The 23,016-nt window shown below is 49.2% G+C and overlaps 1 protein-coding gene across 1 annotated transcript in view; it reads left to right on the forward strand.

Annotated features, from left to right (window-relative positions):
• LOC119441919 (DNA polymerase alpha catalytic subunit) overlaps nucleotides 1-16,979 on the forward strand; it is a 123,207-nt gene extending 106,228 nt beyond the window's left edge. Inside the window, exon 37 of the mRNA XM_037706583.2 lies at nucleotides 15,829-16,979. Coding sequence (XP_037562511.1) covers nucleotides 15,829-16,013 — 185 coding nt within the window. The 3' untranslated portion in view covers nucleotides 16,014-16,979. The remainder of the gene's footprint in view (nucleotides 1-15,828) is intronic.
• Nucleotides 16,980-23,016: the final 6,037 nt, after the last annotated feature.

A 23,016-nucleotide genomic window follows, 5' to 3' on the forward strand; every position in this document is an offset into this window, starting at 1 on the left:
CGCCTTTCTCTCCTTCCCCCCCCCCCCTTTTTTTTTTTTTTTAACTGCTACGTGCAAAAGAAACGAAAATGTAAGACTTCTCGTGTAATATCTGCAGGCCATAATCCGACCCGCCGGTTCTGTGCCTATACCTAACTGATCGGTGTGCGTGTACATTACACTATCTCGTTTTGCATACAACTAATGCATCCGCCGATTGACACGAACCGCGTGAGCGACTGCTATGACAATCTACGTCCGCGTATACAAGACGTTTTCACAGCCAACGGTCCCTCGCTTAGACCACCGCGTATCGCGAGAGATGTGCGTGGACTATGCCATGCGCACCGTGGTCTGTGCTCGCCGACGTGCATATAGTGCGGCATGGTTGTAGGCCACTCGCGCGTACACTATACGTGCGCGTTCGCAGTGGCCGCAAAGGGAGCAGCGGTGATATATAATCCGGTCCGGGAGGCAAGGGAGTCTCACTCCGGCCGCCTCGAGGTTAATTAGCCCGGCCGCGTGATCGATGGAGATTTCTGGGGGCCGATCGCTCTCCCCCTCTCTCCCTCCTATTGAGCCGGCCAGCCGCGTGTCTGGGCTCCCCCTCGGACCTTCGTTGCGAGGAGTCGTCGTCTGGCGGCCTCGCGATAAAAACGTGGAGCAAAGCACGCCGAGCCAGCCTTCCATTCAGACTTCCTCTCCGGTTCGCTCTCTGCTTATGCGCCACGCGAAGAAAGCCCGTCGTCTTGTGTGCGTAAAACATCGGCGTTGTGTGCGTATTACTACAGCGCTATAGCCTCGTACAGCAGCTTCGTCTGCCTTGGCTCGCTGACATGGAAGAGGGCAAAGGGTGTTTTATGCGCGCGCGAATGGGCCGGTGTGAACCTTGTGTGGTCGAAGCGATCGCCCGTGGGGCGGCCCATTGTTCTCACCGTAATTGCCTGGGAGGGCTCGGATTCGGGCCGATAGTCGGCGCCGTATATCGCCGGCGTTCGTTATACGGCCGAGTCGGTTTTGACGCGATGATTGCTCGCGCGGGTCTCGATGTATGAGCGCTCCTATACGGTATCGAGTTTTGTTTCTCGAGCACGGCTCGCCGGGCGTTTCAGCTTGCGCGCCGTGATTTGGAAATTGGCCGGCTCGTATACGGTCCTGTTAGGTACACGGCGTTTTGTAACGATCACTTATACTTTCACTGCGGCGTGGTCAGAGAATATGTGCCAATGACGTTGGAGTTACACGCGCACGCTGCGCGTGACGTGTAAGAATCGGTAACGGGGTTATCGCTGTTCTAGCTTGGTGAGTGTAATTGCATCTTTCACGTATATGGTTGTGTAATGTGCACGTGATGGTGTATGAAGCGTTTTGTGACTTGGATACTTTGTCTCTGAAGGCGATGGGCCCAGCGCGCGGCAACTTCACGACGAAATCTGGTTCTGTTCTCTAGTTCGATCGCCCTGCTTCTGTGGTATTGATTATCACAATGCAGGGTCAGTAGCTCTGTAAACAAACGAACACGCTTGGACTATAGCGCTTCTGAGTTCATTTGTTTGGAGAGCTACTGACACGGAATTAAAGGGGTACGATGCAGGTAAATGCGCTGTCCGTGGTTTCGCAGCACAACTAATTGAGGACTTTTGGCTCCGTTCATTTGCGTTAATATTCCTCTTCGATCAACTGATACATGTTTTTCTTGCCGCTGGTGAAGCCTTCGTTTATTCGCCTTATTCCTCGACTCTGCATGTGTGCGCTCTGGCGGACTTGGAGACGCGGCTCGCCGTGGTGCACTTCAGGTAGTCGACTCAGAGAGTCCTGCAAAATAAGCAATCTCCTGCGACTCAAAGCCGGCATTACAAGTATTCAGTCGTTCATCCGACATTGGACTTGGAACCAAGGGGAATCGTGATCAGTGAAAGAAAATGCACCACATAAATGAAGAATGCCACGAGGTTTATTTTCAATGGTTTTCCGGCTTGCGGATATCACTGCAAATGACGACGCAGACAAGACTGCTCACAAACCACATGAAGACCATTGCGTCCCCATTCCGGTCTCAGACGATGAAGACAGGCGATGCGAGGCAGATTCTCCATCAGGCACGTGCACCCTCGTTAGCTGAGTGGAATAGCTTATATACATACAAGGCTCACCAGACAGCACAGACTAAACCCTTCACTGCATCTTGGACCTCCGCCCGGACTGCACCGGCAAGAGGCATCTCTTCCGTGTCGGTTGTGGCTGGGGGTTGCCTTCACGAAAGCTTCTTCAGCACTAATTGGAATGACTGACAGGCCTGCAAGTGATGTCTGTAGCTGCGAGAAGGAACATAGGATAGGATAGGAATAAACTTTATTTGTCCAACGGTTATGGCTGTTGGTGCCCGGGGTTAGGCTGCCAGGGGTCCATCGCCGGAGAAAAATCTTCCGAGATCCTCGGCAATGGCCCTGGCCCGCTGGACGGCCCACTCCTGATCCTCGGAAGCCTCGCTGAGGAGGGCGGCTTGCCATCTCTCAATGAGGCGCCCCGCTTCAGAGGGTCCTGCTGTTGTCTTCCCCCTTCCTCTTGGTCCTTCTTCCTCATGGCGTTGGCAGTCCCAAAGTATATGGGCCTTATCAGCCCGTTCGTGCTCGCACCACGGACAGCCGGGCGACGGGTGCAGCGCGGGCCACAGGCGGTGCAGGTGGTAGGCGTTGGTGAAAGTGCCCGTCTGCAACCGCCTCAGGTCGACTGCCTGGGACCTGTCCAGCCGCCCGTGGGGTTGTAGCAAAATAGGTGGTGTATGTTCCCCCTCGAACACCATAGCAAAGAACGAGGGGGAACATACCCCACCTATTTTGCTACTGTCCTCGATTTGACACAATCAACTTACCATGCGTAGCGGCGACTAGCTGATCGTCCACAGACCGTACAGATGCTATTGGAATACTGTTCCTGTTGATCATCGGCCCAGATGGCAGAGAAGACACTTTTGGACTATTTTGAGAAGTTTGACGATGGCGGCACGATGACGAATTGACGATGATTGCGTGGTGACAGCATGATGACGAATATATGGGAGAGTGACGACGACGCAACGATAACTGTGGCATGAGAACAGAAGAATGACGACGCCAGAGTAACAACGAAAGAACGGTGGCTTGGCAATGAAAGAATGACAACGATGAAGTGAAGGCGACGAAATGATAAGGATGGCATAATGACGAAGTCACGGCGACGATGGGAATGAAGGCGACGAATTGACGATGGCAGAATGACCACGACGGCGTAATAACGAAGGCGTGTTTGTATTAGGAGCTCACGTCTGCGCCTACATAGATGACCTGCCACCCCGGACCGCCTTGGTTTGCACATTATTCGGTATACTGGTTTGCCCTACACCCGGAACTGGCCAATCGTGCAAGGCAGTGCCCGAAAAGGGGGCGGAAGAGGCAACCAAAGCTTCGCTGGTATACATGTGATCATGAAAGGCTCAGTAGGTTACGAGTAAAATACACGAGTAAACAGGTCAGACATTGCTCGTCCCCATTTCCTGTGTACAACACCTTCTTTACAAATGTGTATATGCTGACCGATTTTTGTTGCTGCCCACGTTGCCAGCGCATCCGTGACATCCAGCCACGTACAGCTTCATGGATCGCAGCGCTTTATGTAGAGGTCTCGTTCGGACCGTCCCCTGTCCTACACACTCGAGGGTCAGTGTGTTGTGCCGGTGGCGTGGGTACAGCTACATATACAGCAGGACCATACAGCGTCGACTATGCGGCAGGGTGCACAGCAGCAATACCAGAGCAACAACTGCGCAGGCATGTATGCCGCCGAATCTCGTCGCGTTCTTCGCGCGTACGGCGCGACCGCGAAGCTGCATGCTCCTTGGCGCGCGCGCGCACTCGGCAGCGCGCGGGGACCCGCGGGAGTGCTTTTCATCGCGCGTTCCATCGAGGCCGCTGCGGGCAGCGTAATCCAATTAAACGCGGGTCGTCTGGGACATGAGCTATGGCGCTGCCGCCGTGCGTGTCCCCTAGGCGGCCGTAATTTACGGTGTAATTAATGCGACGCGGACAATGTGCACTTAATGGAACTCCGAGGCTGCTGCTCCTGCATGCTGCTGATTCACGGGCCTGCGTGTTGCGGCCATGGGACGATGCGCGCGCGCGCGCGCGCCATTATAATGCCGCGGAGATGAGGAGGGAGGGGGGGGGGGGGGGGGGGAACTGGCGAAACCTCGTTAAGCCAGCCACCAAGGCTGTGTGTGTGTGTGTTTGTGTGTATGTACCTTATTTTTGACCGGATAGAAGGATAAAAAACAAAAGTTGTGATTACCCGTTTCTGCCCATCTTTTATTGCGCTGTTTGTCTTCTCCGTTGGCCCCTCTCTTATTGGCTCACCGAGATTGGACAAAATGAGGACGATTTTTATGCGTACACGTCCGACGCATTCGCTGCAGCTCGTATCTGCGGTTCTGGTAGCGGCGGAAAGGTAGCGGCTACCTGTTTTGACGGAAATCGCTTAAAAAAGAGAGGTAAAACTGCGCGCTGCTGTGTGCGTCGACCTTTCTCAAAGTTTTGCTGTTTGCTGGGCTGCAATGAAGGCGCCGTGCAATCTACGTGATTGCATAAATTGTCCGCAAATTGTCGGATACCATTGCTACTGTGTGTTTTTAGCGGTCTAATGAAAACTGTCGAGCGTGCCTTGTACGTGCACGCATGTTTATCGAAATGCACCGTGTATATACTAGATCGCCTCCTGCGTGTTAGACGTTTCGGTTATTAACGAACCTTGGGTGAAGTGTCATGTATGCGTGCAGTGTATATACATTAAAAAGTCGATCGGTCACTTATCGTTAAAGAAGTTGCTTTAATTTGCGGCTATAAACAATTAACTAGGACGCTTTCAAAATCCTCGACGTCACAACGAGTTATTGCGAGAACTTATTCAAGGGCAGCGTCGTTATACTCGTGTTTCGTTATTGCGTCATTTCCAGCGTACCAAGCTTCTCACGGTAAGGGGTGATCGCTCTGCTATTTCAAAAGCGTTAATTTGCTAATACAGTTTAACTTAGTGTTTCGCTATTGCGTTTCTTCGACGTTCCCGGTCGCGCTCGTTCATCTAACGACCTCGTTTGCGCCTGTGTTGGCATCCGTTAGTGGTGACAGTGCTCGTTGCTCAATGCCCTCAGTCCACATCGCCAGGTTCTCTTCATTCGGATCCTGGAGGCAAATGAGCGCTCGTGTTCGTCCCGTTTACGTCCTTGTACGCCTTTGCGCTGTTCACTTGCTAAAGTGGATCACCAACTAACTCTTTTCGGCCACCCTGCCTGAAGGGCAGTGCGGTGTTCAAGTGTTGTTCTCGGCTTGGACAAGTTGGCACGCACGTCGTATACATTGTACAGATATAACTCCAGCGACCTTCCACCGAATGTTAAACAATATGTCGCGTCGTGTGCAGAAATGTCTTCAAGCCGGTGGTGGACATTTTCAGCGTCTCTTGTAGTGATCGCTGCACTGCCGTATAAGTAAAGCATCAACTTTTACGACCACCATTGTTCCGTGGCCACTGCACACAATTACTTCTCGAACGCCCAGTGTATATTCTCCCGTCCATTTAGCGCTGTTAATTATGTTCCACCGTTGCAGCGACAAACTTGCCCAGCTTTCAGCAATAACTTCGAATTTTCCTCCTCCATGGTTATTGTTATTATAGTGCTGTTGTAATTATTGTGCAAACCCGACGGGAGGTGTACGCGCTGGTAACGTTCGTTTCCTGGCGCCACGTTATCCGCCGGTCGATGCGCGCCGGATCACACTTCTCTTGCTGTTCCCTATTTAGGATAAACGAAAGAGGTGGGTGAAGGAAGGCGAAAGGGTAGGATACTCCCCCCTCCCTTTGCGACGTGTGGCATCAGGCAAGCAATTAAAAGCTTGACTCGAGCGGTCGCCCGTTGCAGCCTTCTCTCCTTTGCTCCGCTGTCCGGCGCGACCGCCTGCCCATTTTTTTTTTTTTTTTTTTTTAATCCTTCACTGCTGCCTTTTCTTATTCGCACTGCGCCTTCTCCTCCTCCTCCTCCTCATCGTGCCTGCGTTACGTGCGTGCGCGTCTCACACAACAACAGGCCGAAACTTGGCGCGTTTTAATGAATAAACCGGGTCCGTCTAATTTTCTATGGGGCGCCCATGATGGATCGCGACGTTCTTCGCCGTCTGCCCCACCTGCGCGCTTGGTCGACGTTGGGAAAAAAAAAAGGGGGGGGGGGGGGGGGGGGGATTAGAACGAAAACGAAGAGCAAGGAAGCGCGGGAGTAGCATACGAGCGGCCGAAACTCCTCTACGCGGCTTCGGCGGCAGCGGCGACGCCGGCCGGCTCGCCACTCGTCGCCGGCGATCGGGCGCCCGTTCGGCTACGGGCCAAGCGAGGCGTGCACTGGAGTGTCAAGTCGGCGCGGGCCACCAACAGTCTGCACTGTATACACACCGCACGCCTTTGCTTTTGATGCTATACGAGTCGGGCGCGCTCCTTACTCGCTTTTCGGATCGCATCGGAGACCACTCCTGTGGCCTGCCGCTCGCTGCTCGTCCTAGCGCGAAGTGCGGAATTGCTCTCGAGGGTGGGCGGCCTTTGTTCTTCCCTTCCGGCGTTTTTTCCTACGGCCCGTGAAGAGCCTTCGGGGGGTAGGTGGCTCTCCCGCTCACGCTGCAGATGATCGCCGCATCCTGCTGATCAGCTGCTGCTGCGGTCGCGTTGTTCCGTGGCCACCGAACGAGATGCGCGTGCGGGATGCCGCGTATGTGCACGCATGCCGTGCTCGTATATACAATTCCTCGCACTCAGCGTGAATTTATATGGCTGCCGAAAATGAGTGATTTTAAAGCCTCTCGGCGTCAGAGTTTCTGTGTGTGCTCTGTGTCGGGAGCATAGTGGTGGCGACTGTTTGCACTGAACGACGTCGGCGGTTACCGCTGCCGCATAATGAAGAGAGCCCTGTACAACACGTGTCATTGGGATCGGCTATATATATATTTAAATTTAGAGAACCGGTTTTTTTTTCTGCCTACAGTCAATTTCTGAACTTCGTTCCGAAATCTGCTACGTTATTAGAGTACAGATTTCTATTTTTTTTATATATATATATATATAACAGCGCAGTCACGTAACACGTGCAAGCATGTCATCTTCTTCTCTTTTCTCTCTCTCTCTCTCTCTCTTTCTCTCTCTCTCTCTCCCTCGCTCTCTATTTCCTAATGATCGCGCCTTGATGTCAGAGTTCCTCTTTTTGCTGTCTTTACGCCTACAGCTGGGCGAAATTCCAGAGCGGAGTGTTTTCACAGTGATAGCTGCCTTTTCGGCACTTTATATATACTTGCGGAGGCGTCGTACGAGATAGAGAGAGGGGCAAAGGAAAGGCAGGGAAGTCAACTCGACTTCGTGCAGTTTGCTACCCTGCACGGGCGCAGGAGGAGTGAAAGAAAAAAAAGACAAGAGTTCAAGTTATGCGCCCGTCGTGGTCGATGCCCAGCAAGTCACAGTTGTAGTTTGTTGTAATAGCTCCCCGCTAATGTAGCCAACCGGACTCTTGACTGGCTAACATCCCTGCCTTCTTTCTCTCTCTCTCTCTCTCTCTCTCTCTATCTATCTCTCGCTCTCCCTAGTAATGATCGTCATCGCCACGCGTGCCAATGATAAAGCAAACAACGTGTATTATGCAGTTGAACCAATCACAAAAATTTGTTTAAGTTCGTCATAGGCGACCTTAGGTATACCGAATTACCTGATATATCGAACTGTTTTTAGCGCACAAGCCTGTTCGTTATAACCGGTTTCGACTGTATTAAAAGATTGCAGAAATGAGTCGCCAAAGCCGAGCTTACTCCGGTGTTTCCTTCTCGAAACTGACGCTTCAACCAACGACAGGACAATGAGGGCATTGAGGTCACGTCACAATGCGTCTTCATGAGACACCAAGCAGCCGTATAGCGAGGCACGCTGGTGAACCTCTCAAAGTGTTTCTAATTGTGTGTTTCTGTAAGTGTTTCTAAAACACGAAGTGTTTCTAATTAGGAAGAGAAGGAAAACAAAGTACGAGAAAAGTGTGCGCTAGACGCGAGCTAGGAACTTTTTCGGAATGAACGCCAGGAAGACGTGTTGTCAATATTTGTTACTAATAATGTGTTAAACCAGGAAGCGTGCCTATACCTTCTCACGTGAGTCTCCGCCTGCTTATTAAGAACTTATGAATCTATTCTGCGACGTACACAATACGCATTTCATGTGAACCAAATTCATTTTTTTTAGAACGCGTGACCACGGTTGCTTATCCCACAGGTTATATTTGTGCAGGTACAATTAGCACCTTTAAATGTTTGTACTCGGGAGATCATTTCATTCGATAATTCCACGTCGTCACTCAAAGTTGAATTTGCAGACATTTTTCCCGGTAAGCTGAATTGCCGCCCACAACATATTTGAATGCTCTTTTGCAAAACTATGTGGCCCATTTGCCAATAAACGTAATAGCGACTGATGCTTCCTCGTGTGAGAAGGAGGCAGGCGTGGGGATCTACTCACCACCTCTCGACTGGTCTTTTTCTCTTCGCCTTCCAGATTATGCATCAGTTTTTCAGGCCGAACTCTTGGCAACCGTTCTAGCTTCGCGAAAGTTACGCCTTTATGCTACAAGAGTAGTTATCACAGATTCTGTTTCTGTATGCAGCGCACTTAACGCGTCTTTAAATTCAGCAGCTTGGAGCACATTGTACGCATTAGCTCCGCCTCCCAGTTTATTTCATTTAGTACTAGTACCAGGCCACCGAGACATCCATCTTAATGAAATAGCTTGTTATCTAGCACGACCCTCCTTCAGTGGTCCGGGACATCTGCCTTAGCGGCAACTGCACATATCACTGCGGCATTCTTTCTTTGACCGAAGACAAAAAACCTCTCATTAGCACGATCTACGGACTTAATGCATCTAAATTAAGTCTTGGAACCGACAGTGGTGTCCTACCCGACGATACGAAGTGCCATTTACAAAACTACGTTGCCGTATCCCACCCCTTAATTTTTATTTGCACAGATGTAGTCCGGCGGTATCCCCTGTTGCTACCTCTGCAATGAGCCGGAATCCATCGATCACTTTTTTCTATCATGGCGGTGATTTTCAACTCTACGAAAACGATGTTTAGAAATTAAGCATCGTAATGTAGGGTTGCCTTTATGCAGTACTGCTCTACTCTCACTTGGAGCATCCGCATTAGGAGACAACCACAGGAACGAATGCTGAGCCATTTGTGATTACCTCTGCGATACAAAAAGATTACCTTGTAATTTTTCCTATTTTCCATGATTGATTGATTTCTCCTTCAGTAAATTTTAAAATGACAGAATTCAGATAGCAAAAAGACAAATTCACAATAACAATAATATTGCTATACCCAATACTATTATTATTATTATTATTATTATTATTATTATTATTATTATTGTTGTTGTTGTTGTCGTTGTTGTCGAAAATTAACCTCACTTATTTGTTACGTCGACACGTTTACGTTACATGAGGTATTCTTAATATTAAGTTCTTTTTTACTGTACCTGTTTATGCCAGGCTGACTACCTTAGTACACACTACTAGCTTTATTTAATTTATTATCGCTCTTGTTCGCGTCCTCGATTACTTTTTGCTTGTTTTTTATCGTACTCCCACCCGGTTCGTGACCTATCCCTCACAGTAGGTTCGTGTCATCACTGTCTGTCTTCTCCGAGGATCGCTAGGACGGAGCCTGCATGGTCTTTTAATAGAAAGCTTTTGTCTTTACACTGGTGCCGAAACCCGGAAAACAGGCACTTGATTTGGACGTATACCGTGGAGGGCCTGAAGGATGTGCTCGTGGCGAGGACAGAGTATGCTTTTTGGTGCAAGGCGCTGATCATGAACCAGAACTGATATGAAAGAAGTCTGGTGAATCCACTGATCACTGGTGAAGCCACGGGCACGAAGTGAAACTCGGGATACGCGAAAGAAAAAAAAAAAGTTGTCGCAGTTTCACCTGAAAGGTGAAGCATCAATTGCGATAGCAAATTTGAAGAGAGCTATACGGAGTAATGATAGCAGCTTTATCAGCTGTATAACCTTGGACATGCAGCAGCACCGGCAACACGCAGAAGTGTTGTCGACGCCGTCGGCGTTTTGCCCGCGTTCGCTCAAAATGCGTGCGGCGTTGGTGACTGTTGCCGGAGCCTCTGATATAAATAGGCACTTGGTGCCGCAGCTAAACGTCGCCTCCCTTCCCTCCCCCTCCCCCCCCACGGCCTTTCGTGCGTCGGAAGAAGGCACGTTTGCTCTACATATATGGTGATTGTAGAGGAGGAAAGAGACGCCTACTTCTGCAGCCCTTAAGGGAGCACAGAGCAGAACGCGCGTTTGTTCTCCGCCGTGCGTTCACTCCTCGTGAAAGCGCGCGTCCCTCGCGCCCTTTCACTCGCACATACAGCGTTCGGTGCGCGGCGACGATTTCATCTCCATTGACGTCATACGGAACCTCACGGCGACGGCGACGGCAGAAATCTGCTTTTGAGTGTCCATATAATTGCTATCGCAATAAAACGGGTTAAAACCACGCAGTTTGGGCTTATTGGCATATGCATGTGATGAAAAAGTTGTCGCAGTTTCACCTGAAAGGCGAAGCATCAATTGCGATAGCAAATTTGTAGAGAGCTATACGTAGTAATGATATTAGCTTTATCAGCTGTATAAACTTGGACATGCAGCAGCACCGGCAACATGCAGAACTGTTGTCGACGCCGTCGGCGTTTTGCCCGCGTTCGCTCAAAATGCGTGCGGCGTTGGTGACTGTTGCCGGAGCCTCTGATATAAATAGGCACTTGGTGCCGCAGCTAAACGTCGCCTCCCTTCCCTCCCCCACGGCCTCTCGTGCGTCGGAAGAAGGCGCGTTTGCTCTACATATATGGTGATTGTAAAGGAGGAAAGAGACACCTACTTCTGCAGTCCTTAAGCGAGCACGGCGCAGAACGCGCGTTTGTTCTCCGCCGTGCGTTCACTCCCCGTGAAAGCGCGCGCTCCTCGCGCCCTTTCACTCGCACATACAGCGTTCGGCGCTGGCGCTGATTGCAGAAGATAGCGCCAACCTTTCCCTTTCCCTCAAGAACCACTTATCATCATCATCTGGCGCTGAGCCGTGCTCCCTCAAGGGCTGCAGAAGATAGCGCCAACCTTTCCCTTTCCCTCAAGAACCACTTATCATCGGCGACGATTTCATCTCCATTGACGTCATACGGAACCTCACGGCGACGGCGACGCCGACGGCAGAAATCTGCTTTTGAGTGTCCATATAATTGCTATCGCATTAATAAGTTCCTCAAGCGCTAAACAGACTTGGGACAAGGAAGGGGGTGCACACCAGCACTGCTTTTAAGAAATCTTTGAAAACCTTCTCGGAGCTGATGTGTGCGCATGCATTTTTCTTTTTCGTAGTGTAAGCGTTGACAAGAAATAAGCCTATAATTACAATGTAAAATCTTACCTTAAATGCACCACTCTATTATTGTTTTGTTTTTTCCCACGCGACAGAGGATGTGTACTAAAAGTTATAATGTAAGTTATAATGCACAGCGCGTGCCTCTTGATTTCTGCTTCAGGGATTTTTCTTGCACGTTTCTATTAATTTCTAGATATATTACGAGAGCCTCCTGAAACGCGCTGGGAAGTTGTGGCTCGCTTCCGCACGGGCTGTAGTATGCCGCAAGAAAATCATCGTTTGTTTCTGTTGACGCTCCGCGAAGCGTTTATTGAGGCATTTGCCAGTATGTCCTATATGCGTAGTATTTGCGTCTGGTTTGTTAGGTTGCGTCATGTACTCAAGTTATAGATGTCACTTCTGCGCGTTTCGAGTGAAGATTGAAGTTTTTTTTAGTAACTCCTCCGGTCACCTGGAGCTAATACCGTCGTGTCAGCGTACTAAAATTAACCGTGTCGCTGCTACGTGGATTTTATATGCGATCTTTTTTTCCGAGATTAAGAAAGAAAAAAAAAAATCTCCGCGACCCAAGCACTCCGTACAGATGGTTAACCAGCGAAGCTGAAACGTGCGGCCCCGGCGTTTATCACTGGGTTAATCCCGACGGTACATTAAAGTCTTTCTCAATTATTGGTTACGTCTTTGTGTTTCTTAATGAGGTTACACACACGTTCGGCTGGGATTCGGAGAAAACGACGTCACAGACTGTATGCGCGCAGTCCGTCGTTGTCGCATTGCCGCTTGCGATTCTTCAAAATCAAATTGCGTCAAAATTAAATCTGTCCGTCACGTAAGACAATGAATGGCTCATACCCCCTTAAGCAATGGCTCAAACCCCCGTAAACGCGGCCACGGAGCCAGCTGTGGAAGAAGACTACGACGACGAACGCGGGAGCAGTGGAACGAGCGCGTTCGCGTGGTTGAGCCCAACGAATCAGCTGTGGAAGAAGACAACTGCGATCATGCCATTGCTGATAATGATAGTTTCTGCGTACAGGCGACGGACGGATGAATCGGCTAGGCATACACAGCGTCGCCGCAAAACGCGCATTACGTGGACAAACATGCATTCTAAGGCAAGCTTCGAAACCTTGCGTTGGTCTCCCTGTTATTTCTTACGATAACCGGTGAAGACATGAAGCAGCCGAGCTGTAAAACGTCAAGTATACTATATGCGCGTATTTTAGACGTATTTTCGGCACGGGTTTCGCACGCCATCGTCGCGTCCATCTTTTCGCCGCGCGTTGTAATTATCCTGGCCGAAATATGTTTCAGTTTACCCACAACCTTCTTCATCTTTTAGATGGGAATAGAGCGCTGTTATATCGTTTAGTTACCGATACCCCGTGATACGTGTTTCGGTCCTTATAGCTATATATTCTCGCGTGCCACGTATTCCAAGTGGACGTGCCCACATCACGGATGACGTCCGAAAGGATACTGTATGATTGTCTGAAGTCATTTGCATGTTGACGCCTACGCGATGGTGACGACTCTCTCTTACCTGCGCTATACTATATGGCTGCTGCCCTCGTACGAGGATGACATTCCGGCAGTATAAACACAGTTTCGCATTACCCGTTGTGTCTTAGGTGGTATTGCATATATACCTGCCAACTCTCCCGAATTTTCGATTATATTCACGAATTCGGGCTCGTTCTAAAGGACTTTACGAAAGTTTCGTCAAGCTTTACAAATAAGTAAGTTATATTCGCGAAATATATTCTCTCGTCGGTCTCTGACCGTACCTTTCAAAATCTGCTGTCTGTAGACGGACACGCGAAGGACGGACACGCGAAGGGCACTTTCTTCGTGCAAGTAGATTCACACAAGTTCCCGAAGCAATTGCCATCACCGAATTCGCTGAAAAACCAACTGTGTATGATCCAAACACGTTGTGTTGCTTCTCAGTTTTTGCTTTTCCAAGAAAGTGTGTCCTCTGTGTGCACTTAACAAAATAGGTGCTATTGCCCCCCCTCCCGGTGTCGAATTTAAAAAGTTCGCAGGTTGGCAGGGTATCATATCGCCACTTGTGCCGTAAAGGCGACGCCGCCTCACATCCCACTTCATCTCCTCTCCTAATTTCCGTGAAGTCGTTGTGAGCAAAGTATTCCGTCCCTCAGCCATTAGGTGTGCTGTATTAGTAGCTCGTTCGTACACGTCACTTTGCGAGGTTTCGTGATGACGTCTAACGCGCATGCGCGTCAACATTACTCGCGCGTTCGAACGCGCCGCCTCCCGACAGGTTACTAAATTTGATTTGTGTTATACCCCGGTTTCGGTACTCGCGGAGCAGTGGCAGGCGCACGTAAACGGGTTCGTTTGCAATGTTCAGTGCTCCGCGTTGGAGAGCGTAAGCATGTATAGGTAATTTGGCGCGGGACGCATTACTTAGCTTGATTGAAGAAGCTCATGCAACAAAAGACAATTAGCGCCGTGCTATTAAGGCCCCTTAAAAGAGGTTGGCCGCCAGTCGCTAACGCTTGCATATTCATGCGCATATATGCCCACGTTTGTACTCACTCTACCGCGTCAATTGGAAGCCCAACGATGAAGTTGGCACACGGCGCGGTCCCTCGTAGCCTCGAGGAAACGAGCTCTCCTTTGTCCGGCGCCGAGAGAGCGTGCACGCATAAATGCGAGGCGTGTTTTACAACGTGCGATCGCCTTTTATGATCTATCAGCCGCCGCGCGCCGTAACGCTCTCGCACACCCGGTGACCAACGAGTGGTCTATGCAGTCTATGTTTCACGGCGTTGCGCGAGGCTAGCTGCCACGTAGACAGTCTGGCGCGCGCGGCCTCCGACGCGATCGGAGTGCCTCGGCAACCTCGGCGTCCAATCCATCTCCGGCTTCCTTTTAATGCGATCTTTGTTGGCGGTTGTCCTTAGCGTGATGGATTCGGCCACGAAACGCGCCCTGCGGTTGGGTCCCCCCCTCCGCGCTCGCGTGGCCTTTTTCTGTTTTGTTTTGTCCTTTTTCCCTTCCGCACGCAGCGCTTTGCCCCGTCGCATGTTGGGCCCGCCGTGAAAGCGCCGCGCACGGCAATTAGGGTTTGGTCACTAGCTCCCGAGCCGGAACGAATCTCCCGCTTCGTTTCTATTAGGGACCGATGACCGATTCGGATAATCCCCCGCGCGTCGGGACTTGCGTGCGCGCACCACGACTGTGTGGGGTGAGGGAAGCCGTTGCGAGCGAGGAAGTCTTGGGACGGAGAAGGTTTTTCGCATGGGCCTATACTAGCGGCATTTCTAAATACGTTATGTGTGTGTTTGTGTTCTCTGTCGAGGCTCTCGCGTTTCCTTTTGTCCGAGCCTGCACTTGACATGCCCGCTGCCGCCGCGTAGTGCTGCGTGCGCCTTCTGATTTCGGTCGTGCGATCGCTAATGACACTTTTTAAGTCACCGCCGTAATTGAATTCCGTCACGCCACGCGCTGCCGTGGCTGTCGCGTGCTTAGGAGCTCGCCCTTCGAGTGTCCGGTGGCCGAATGTCGCGACGCCGGTTGTCTCTGCGCGCTTTTGTGCCAGTTCGGGCTCTGGTTTCTCTTTCAATATGCGGGCGCCTTTGTCGTCTGTGTAATTGCCGTTTGTCTGGCTCAGCCAGGTAGCGGTGCTAGAGTACGCTGGGCTTTTTCTTGTCGTCTCTTTGTTTCTCTGGAGTAAAAACTCCCATTTTATATTGTTTGCGTCAATCTAGAGCATATTGATGGCGTTCCTTCATATTTACGACCCTGTTCTACTCGGGCATGCATGGTCTTATTCATACGGCGTACTGCCGAGAAATTGTTGTCAGCTGTTTGCATTAAATGACGAAGTTCTCACATCCTACTGACTTTCATCATTACTCTAGATATATATTTGGTTTATTTTGCAGTTACCTTAAGCAGTACATTTCTTATATAATAAGCAAACCTTGGCATACATACTAGTTCTATTCTGCTTTTTTTGCGACTAATATCTGTGTTCCGCGAATGGCAAGGGGGAAAAGAACTTGTCAGTCTCTGAAAATGGATGGCGTCGTTCCTTGTTTCTACGAGTAACTATTTCAAATAACATCATCGAAGTAAAGGATCACATTACCCATTACAAGGAAAGGAAAGTCCTGGAGAGGGTCAAGGGTTTTTTTTTTTTTTTTTTTTTTTTTTTTTTTTTTTTTCCTCCCGCCTGGGATGCCGCTGTAGTTTAGAGGATGAAGAATGAGGCGGCATACCGGGCGGTCATCTTAGCCTCGCCCTCTTCAATCTCTATCGAATGCAATTACTGTATACGTTTCCGTTACCATAATGTCAATCGACCATCCTCTCTGTATACGTGTCGCAGGGATGCCGTGCGTGACATGTCCCGAGACGGAGCGGACCTGCCGGCACCTGCATCAGGTGGCCAAGCGGTACCTGTCGCGCAGTGCCTTCAGCGTCGTCTCTCTGCGGGACTTCTTCCGCGACGCCTTCCGGCCGCTGGACCTGCGCGCCAACGTCGCCGCCAGTGAGGGCGCATTGCTAGACTAAGGATACGCCGCCGGGCGTTGTGTACTGACTGGGTGCGACGGTGTCCCACTGGGCGCTGTCCTTGCCATCTGGTATACGCAGCGACACAACCACGTGTAGCTGTACTTTAGGCGTCACGCCCGCGCGTCTGATGCACGCTACGCGATTCGCAACGCTATATGCGCAGTCCACAGTTGCCTTTCACGCGGCGATCACTTAAGGCAGCAACGCGGGAACGTGTTTGAATCGTGTTATGGCTTGCACACTGCGCAGCGTGAATTGGACGTGGAGTCGCCGTGCCGAAAATGCGCGTACAATGTGTGTACTTGCCACTTTCCAGCGAAACTTTTCTCATTTCGCCACTCAATGCCTCGTGGTTTGTGCAAAATTCGCTGCACCGCATATAGGCCTCTTCCTTGTACTGGCAGCACAAACTTTCGAAAACGCCGGCGGCCGGCAGCTGGCTGCTGTGGAAATCGTCCGTGGTTCCGTCAGCCGGGTTCTGCTTGTGATTTCTTGTATACGATGTCAGTGGTGAGCTTCCACATGAGTTTGGGAACACTTTAAAAAAAAAAGGAGCAAAACGTCTTATGTGCATGGTGTTTTTAGTGAAGAATTTTAATTGGATGCAGCAGTTTAGCCACGACATCCCCGTGTTTAACATCTTTATGAACAGGTTCCTTGACTGTGCGTTACGAGACCGCTAGCTTACACAGAAGCTCATGCACTCCCGATGTTGCGACGTACGCTCGCACGCTTTACCTGCCTGTGTAAGTCTCTTCGTTTTTGTAATTGCGATGCATTGAGTGTTTTGCTACAGTATTTTGTTGGGTCTGTATTTAAAACTGTGCGATTGATCTTGTCTGTATTAACTTCCAGATGTATTTGTGTATGAAGTTTGTTTTAAAGAATGTGTTTAAACTTTGTGTTCGTGTGTTTTACGTTTTGTTGCCGTTGTTCTATTTTAGCCGTTCTTTCTTAATCTGCAGTGAAGATACAGTGTGAATACACATTTGTTGAATAATTTCATGCCTGCTCATGTGCACCATTTTACGCTACATGATGTAATAAAGTTACATTATCTTATATTGGGTGCATCGCATGCTTGATTCAGCACTGAAGTGGGTGGATCTACATAAGTCGCCATCACATCGTGACATGCTAACACGGTCCGCAAGCAGCGTGTCAGCAGCGGCCCTGTCGCACCGAAGCAACAACTTATATGAAACGTGTTCTTGTGAAGTATTCTAGCAATCGATCTCTCTTTGAAACAGAGCCGCCGATGATACGTTGTTTGCGTACCGTGTTTGCTAACATGTTGTCCCTTGTGACAGTGCATGGACCACAACGGCAAGTTTTGTAGTTTTTAGTTCCTTTTTCATTGATTGTCGTAAACAGCGGTATCCTTTCGCAGAGCGCTTACACCACAGTCGCCACTCCTTGAAGCTCCGGAGCGTGCTTAATTTGCCGTCACCGAAGCTGTGGAAAAAAAAAAAAAGAAAAACGTTTTCCAACCAGTCTAAAATTATGGTACTCGTCAAGGCTAAGCGAAAGCACGGCCTGTGTGTGATGGCAGCCACATCGTTTGCAGATGCTGCAACTTGCCTAAATGACATGTATACATAAAATTATGGGGTTTTACGTGCCAAAACCAGTTCTGGTTATGAGGCACGCCGTAGTGGGGGACACCGGAAATTTGAACCACCTGGGGTTCTTTAACGTGCACCTAAAATAAGTACACGGGTGTTTTCGCATTTCGCCGCCATCGAAATGCGGCCGCCGTGGCCGGGATTCGATCCCGCCACCTCGGGATCGAATCCCGACCACGGCGGCCGCATACATGGTTGAGTTCTAAGATGCCCAAAGCAATGTCACAGTCAACGTATCTAATTTAGGCTACCGATAACGTGAAACATATTAATGGAGTAGGCCCAAGGTACACTTGAGAAAAGCAGTACGAGTCCAGCAGTAAGAAACTAAATGGTTGTTTTAGTAGAGACCAGTGGCTGAGTACAGATAGGTAACAGGAGGAAGAGAAGCCGAGTATTTCCACTTCAGCACCGGGAGGCGCAACTTCCTCAAACAAATGCGACTCACATTCCTTACTTCTCGAAAGGAGATTGCTCGCTTGCGCCGGCGAACGTTCACCCCAACAAACGGCACGAAACGGTGTACAGCTTACTGCGCATTGTATTTTGGCAACTATCGTGTCACTGCTTCGCGTTACGGGGCAAATTATTTCCAAATACGAGGCTTCCCAACTAACTACAGGTCGCTTGTGCTTATCCAATGTGCTACTGAAAGGCAGGCGTTCATACAGACGCAAGAAAGAACGAAAAAGAACACCACCTGCCCTTTTCATTCCTTCTCATGTCCGTGTTGGCACGCCTGCCTTTCAGCGCCACGAATCCTTACCAGCTTGCTCAACTTATCAGTAGTTCTGTGCTTTCCTTCGGTTTTCGTTGGTTGCTTTTACCGGCAAGGCAATGCGTTTTACCGTGTATTGCTTGTGTGTTAAAATTGAGAAACGTCTTGTGCGTCTAGCCTGTGTAAACGTACAGCGCTGGAAGAAGAGCCCTGGGGACCGCAACACCTTCGTGGGCTAGTTCGTGCATATCTGTTTGTGCAAAAACAAGCACACATTGACATTACAAGCGCAAACTGCCGACTGACTTTAAAATCTGCTTCACTTCAGAATGCATACATTGGCGCACTTCGTCACTAGTGCGGCTTGCGAATATGGCGAGATTGCACAAAATTGTTTTGCCAAAATTGAGGAAATTTTTGAAAAACTGCATGATGAAATGATTAAGCGGTAATTCGCTACTTTGTGTTTGCTCACTGTTGCCTCTTCGCAGCGACCGCGGCTCCCCTGGTGCAGAATCATTCGCAATTTTATTTCTCCACATTCATCATCGGCCAATTTTTATGTCCACAGCCGGTCGAAGTCCTCTCAGCGATCTCCATTTACCCGTCTTGCTCTAGCTGATTCCAACTTGCGCCTGCAAATTTCCTAATTTCGTTACCCCTCCAAATTTTCTGCTGTCCTCGACTGCATGCGCTTCTTTCCCCTTGGTACCCATGTTATAACTCTAATGGTCCACCGGTTACCTACCCTACGCATTACGTTGCCTGCACAGCTCCCTTTTTGCTCTTAATGTCAACTTGAATATGGGCGACCCCCTTTTTCTCTCTGATCCACACCGCTCTCTGCCGGTCGGTCTGTTAACGTTTCGTATAACATTTTTCGTTCCATCGCTCTTTGCGCGGTCCTTAACTTGCTCTCGAGCTTTTTTTTTTTTTTTTTTTTTTCTTTTTTTTTTTTTAATCTTCAACTCTGCCCTATATGTTCCCTATATGTTAGCACCGGTATAATGCACAGATTGTACACTTTTCTTTGCAGTGACGCTGGTAAGCTCCCAGTACGGATTTGGTAATGCCTGCCGTATGTACTACAACCCCTCTTTATTCTTCTGTAAATTCGTTCTCGGGGTTCCCTGTGAGTAAATGGCCTAGATAAACGTACTCCTGCACAGACTCTAGCTAAAGGCTGACCCGCGATCATGAATTCTTGTTACGGGCTATTCAACATTACTCAATATACTCGTAGCATTTCTTCATATAGATTCTAACAGCTGTTGTTATCCCTTAAACTTGAAGAGAAACGAACATTCGACAACTTCGAATACTAAATTCTCGAATCGAATATCAAACAAAGGCCATTCGATTCGTATTCGAGATATCAAATGGTCGCTCATCCCTACAAAAGAGCGATCAGATGGTGGCACGTTACGGCTAATGAATGGGCCGTAAGCTCCCTAAGCCACTACGTACTGCAACTTCGTGAGGAGGGCCCCCGCGCTTTCATATACCTATATATACCTATGTATGCTGCGAGGCGAGCTGTCCGAAAAGATAAGAAACAGCGGACTCGTGCAACCTTGCAAATTCACGGCCGCATTTTCCGGAAAGCTGTTTCTTTTGAGGTCTGAACTGTCACATTAAGAATTGCCTGTAATTAAAATGCGCACTCTAAATTCTGCCCATGTGGCTCACGCTATATCGACTCTTATTTCCTGCAAATTTAAACTCTGTCACCTTTCAGGGCACCGGGAAAAGATGAGTATAATGCGCTTGTACTTGTACAAGCGCAGTAATTAGCCCACAGGTGCACATCAGATGTAACATGCCCTCGATTTCCAACAAATAGGAAGTCGGCTCTCCCTTCTCCGAGAAAAGTGGGCGAACACTAAAACATTACGCAATGTCATGTTGACGTCATTAACACAATAAAGCTCCCGTTGCCAAAGTAAGGTGAGTTTGCCCGTACATATACCCACGCATGGAGTGGGCCGATTATTCATTTAATGGAAAGCGACAACTCGCATTACAGATTCGATTTCTTTAGCGCTGCTGGAGAGTGACTGGCGTTGTCGTGGCTTCTGTATGAAGTGGTGTAGCCACTACCTCTTATCTTATCACGTGCTGACGCTTCGGCTGCGATCGCGCAGAATGCGTGCCTGCCGTTTTTTTTTTTTTTTTTTTTTTTTTTTTTTTTTTTTTTTTTTTTTTTGTCACGCATGACGTCGTGACAGCGTTTTGCTTTTGGTTGACTCTACTCCCGGAAGCGTTAAAGCCAGAGTCCCGGATAAACTTAACACTTCGTCACCCCGCATTTGATGCGAAATGGTGAACTCTATGTGGGTCTCTAAGGAGAGCTTTCAATCTTCGTGTAGATAATCTTATTCATCAACAACATCATCACTCTTCTCTTCCTCTTCTTTTTCTTTTCCTTCTCTCATCTACATCCTGAGTAGCTGGCCAGAACCCGAAGGATTCGGGCAGAAGTACGCATATACCCGTATGCGTGCCCGGCCGTTTCCCTCATAATAAATCATCTCTCCCAGCCGCAATTTAGGAACACGTGAAGTTGTGGCAGTTCTAGTCGTGTTTCGCACAGCGAATGCTCACGAATGCTTGAATCGCAAATCTAGGTATTCAGTGTGCGCCTGGCCAATCGTTCACTGCAAACGCACGAGCGTGGCTAAATTCTGGGTCGATTGTGCGCGCGCTCCGGCGTTTCCCGACAACTCGTTTTTTAGAGAAAAATAAACGAGAAACCTCGGCCCGGAAAATGCCGGGAGCGGTCATGGATTGAAGCGGAGCTTATATACGTGCGGAGTAATTCGGTTCCAATTAGCGCCGGCCACGTTTGCACAGAGAGCACGTAAGGATGCTTAGGCAAGCGCGCCTTCGAGCTACGAGCGACAAACGCACTAATCCGTTTTCCCATTTCAATTACGGAGGCTCGACGTGTGTTTTTTTCTTTTCGATACACGCGCAAGTCGTTCTGCTCGCTTCTTACAATGTGGCTGTAGGGTCGCCGTGTGGAGACGAAAATGCCGTTAACCGAGAACTAAAAAGGAATAAGAAAATGATCCGTTTGGACTATAAATCGAAAGCCCCATGAACGCACGAAATTCGCTAAGGAGGAAAAGACCGATAGCGGAGTTCGGCCTTGTTTCGTGAACCTACAGTTGTCCTTCTACTTAACCACGCGTCGCTGCACTAGCGCGTAAGATAAAGAAAATCAGGTCATGATTTTTCAAATAAAGAAAAACTGAGATCCATATAAAGCTAGACACACGCGGAAAAATCGTTAGCAGGAGCCGGCTGTATTCTGGAAGCGCGTTTGTACCTTTGTCATATATAGTACATGTCACAGAAACAGCGGCCCTGAACAGCGCGTGTGTCTGTGTGCATGCGTGCGTGTGTGTAAGCGAAACCAATTGGGTGATGAGTATAGGGCTGAGCGATTGATCGATTAACCTTCCGATTAATCGATTAAAGCTTTAATTGTGACTGATTTCTTTTATCACGATTAATCGCTTAAGCTCGCATGGCCACAGGGAGAACGTGTGGGAACGGCTTTTGAGGCTAGCCAATGAATCATCGGTCAAACGGATCCAGTGTACTCCGATTACAAAGGAAAAAAAAAAGAAAAAAAAAACAGACGCACTCGTTTTCAGTAAAGCCCATCCATCCACGCGCCACCGCCGCTTTTGCCTGGTCGGCGAAAACGCGTATGGACGAGCGACGAGGAAACAGCGCCAAGCCAGGTGGTGCTATATCGCTCGGTGCCGGCAGGAGCTGACGACGGCTTCGACACCTCGCAGTATATGATGAGTGCAGGGCTCCCTTCTACGCCAGACGTAATTAACGCCGGCTGTTAAGACGGCGATGTGCAGCCCGGCAACGTCAACGCTATTCGAGCGCGTCTTCTCTGCAGCTGGCATGGCTGTTAATAAGCAAATGAACTCATCTCTTGCCTAAGAACGTAACAAGCTTGCTTGTCTCCGCAGCTGAGCCTGTGATTGCGCTTGACTGAGTTTAACATGCGTGAATGTCCATTTGTGGAGTGTCGTTCAAGTGATAATAAAGGCCTCTGTCATGCTTGAATTCTTGAATTCTCGCGAATGCTTGAATCGCAAGTGTAGGCATTCTGTGCGCGCCTGGCCAATCGTTCACGGCAAACCCAGGAAGCGAGCCGTGTATGCACGCACCAGTGTGTCATTGTCCATTGAAATAGCACGTTCTCTCTATTTTTTTTTTTTTTTATGCGAAAGTATTACATGCCCCATTTCGCGAAAATCCGGCGGTGGCGCGCGACCAAGACATCGTACCAAAAATGGCCGACGGCGCAGATGTTTAAAAACACTGTCAATAAATGCTCAAATTGTTCAGTGTCTCACCCAACCCGGCATCGTGTCTTCCCTATATGCGAAAGCTCACGCAACACGTTTGATGGTGTGCGGGTCACCGTCGTCATCGTCTTCTATCACGCGCTAACGATCCTTCAATACGAAATGGCACCGCTGCGCTCCGCGTGTCCATTTCTCGGCCAATCCCCCATATAGTGGGTATAAGAGCCACATACGTAACAGGAAACAACAACACTCTCGACGCCAAATCATGAGTGTATAAAATGAAGTGCACCACCGTCATCACGTCTCAAAAGGAACGC

The sequence above is a fragment of the Dermacentor silvarum genome, chromosome 2, assembly GCF_013339745.2.
Source record: "Dermacentor silvarum isolate Dsil-2018 chromosome 2, BIME_Dsil_1.4, whole genome shotgun sequence".
NCBI classification, from domain to species: Eukaryota; Metazoa; Arthropoda; class Arachnida; order Ixodida; family Ixodidae; genus Dermacentor; species Dermacentor silvarum.